The sequence below is a fragment of the Oryzias melastigma genome, linkage group LG15 (assembly GCF_002922805.2).
Source record: "Oryzias melastigma strain HK-1 linkage group LG15, ASM292280v2, whole genome shotgun sequence".
NCBI lineage: Eukaryota > Metazoa > Chordata > Actinopteri > Beloniformes > Adrianichthyidae > Oryzias > Oryzias melastigma.
In genome coordinates this window covers 18,239,808-18,241,297 of record NC_050526.1, presented here as the reverse complement: position 1 = coordinate 18,241,297, position 1,490 = coordinate 18,239,808, and the positions used below count along the sequence as shown (strand labels likewise).

At 31.1% G+C, this 1,490-nt stretch overlaps 1 protein-coding gene across 1 annotated transcript in view; it reads left to right on the top strand.

Annotated features, from left to right (window-relative positions):
- The window catches only part of arfgef3 (ARFGEF family member 3), a gene marked incomplete in the record, with an annotated part of 60,351 nt that overhangs the window by 31,436 nt on the left and 27,425 nt on the right, over nt 1–1,490 (top strand). The window contains 1 exon segment of the mRNA XM_024296776.2: nt 503–610. Coding sequence (XP_024152544.1) covers nt 503–610 — 108 coding nt within the window.

The following is a 1,490-nucleotide window of genomic DNA, read 5'->3' as shown; positions in this document are numbered from 1 at the left end:
TTTTTTGGTGGCCCTAATACTCCGTCGTAAGGAATACAACAGGAATACACTGACAAATGTATTTTTATTTTTTTTGTGAAAGCTGAATTATTTAGACATTAGAAGACTTTATATGTGGAAGTTTGTAGCTTACAAAAAGTGTACCACTTTTATGGAGGATCTTATAATACTTCCTTCCTTTTCAATCATTTTAATGGCATTTTTTGTAATTCTTTCTTTAAAAAAACATTTTTTCCCCCCAAAAAAATCTTTATTCAAATATATTTATTAATTCATTTATTTATTAAGTATAATGTATCAAAACAAAACAAAAAATAGATAAATAAATGATTTGTTTCTACTACAATTCTCTCTTTTAAAAATACTTGACATAATCTAACATTTTATTGACTTTATTATAATTAAATAAGGTTAAGAGAGCTTTAAAGGAAGAAACGTTCTTGTTGAATTCCGTTCCTAGCGCCCCGTCCTCCTCACACTCGATTCTTGGCTCTTTTTTCAGATATTGACGGACTGGGCAGCAGTGCAATCGGAGGTCAGCTGATTAGACGACCTTCGTCCCAAACCGCTCTGGGCTGTGCCAAAGACGGCGGCGACACCGTGACGGCAGGTCATAACTCTGTGAAATGTTCCAAATGTTCAAAAGTGACTGACGTCTCAGAGGATGAGTGTGTAGATTTGAGTGATTTATCTCTGTTTTGAGTCAGAGATACGGAATCGTCTGGACTAAAACTAGATGGAAACTTGGAAAAACGGGTCAATCAAAAGTGTCAGAGGTTAAAAAAATCCTCTTGTTTGCAGGATGACAATAATCCTTGTATTTTTTCCATTTACAAACTTTATAATTTTTAAAAAATATTTAGCAAAATATGCCCCTTAGAAACTGAATAAGAAATTGCTAAAATCCTTCAAAAACGTTGTGTACTTTGAAACTTATGAACTTCTGCAAACTTTCAGCAAGAGACGCCATTCAAACTCTAAAATCTTCAACTACTGGGTTTTAGGGTAATTTTATTTTATTTTATTTTAGCAACATCCTAGCTGTTTATGGATGAATTTTGACTATTTCCAGTTTTTTCTTTTAGCTAATTTTGAGTTTAGCTAATATTTTAGCATTATGCTAGCTGTTTGTTAAAATTTGACTTTTTTTATTTTTTTGGCTAATTTCGACTTTGGCTAATATTTTAGCATTATGCTAGTTGTTTGTCAAAATTAGACTTTTTAAATTTGTATTGGCTAATTTTGAGTTTAGCTAATATTTTAGCATTATGCTAGCTGTTTGTTAAAATCAGGCTTTTTTTCATTTATGGCAACTTTTGAGTTTAGCTAATATTTTATTGTAATGCTAGCTGTTTTGTCAAAATGTGATATTTTTTTTTTTAAGTTCTGTAGGCAAATTTGGAGTATAGCTAATATTTTAGCATTATGCTAGCTGTTTTGGCAAAAATAGACTCTTTAAATTTGTTTTGGCTAGTTTTGAGTTTCGCTAA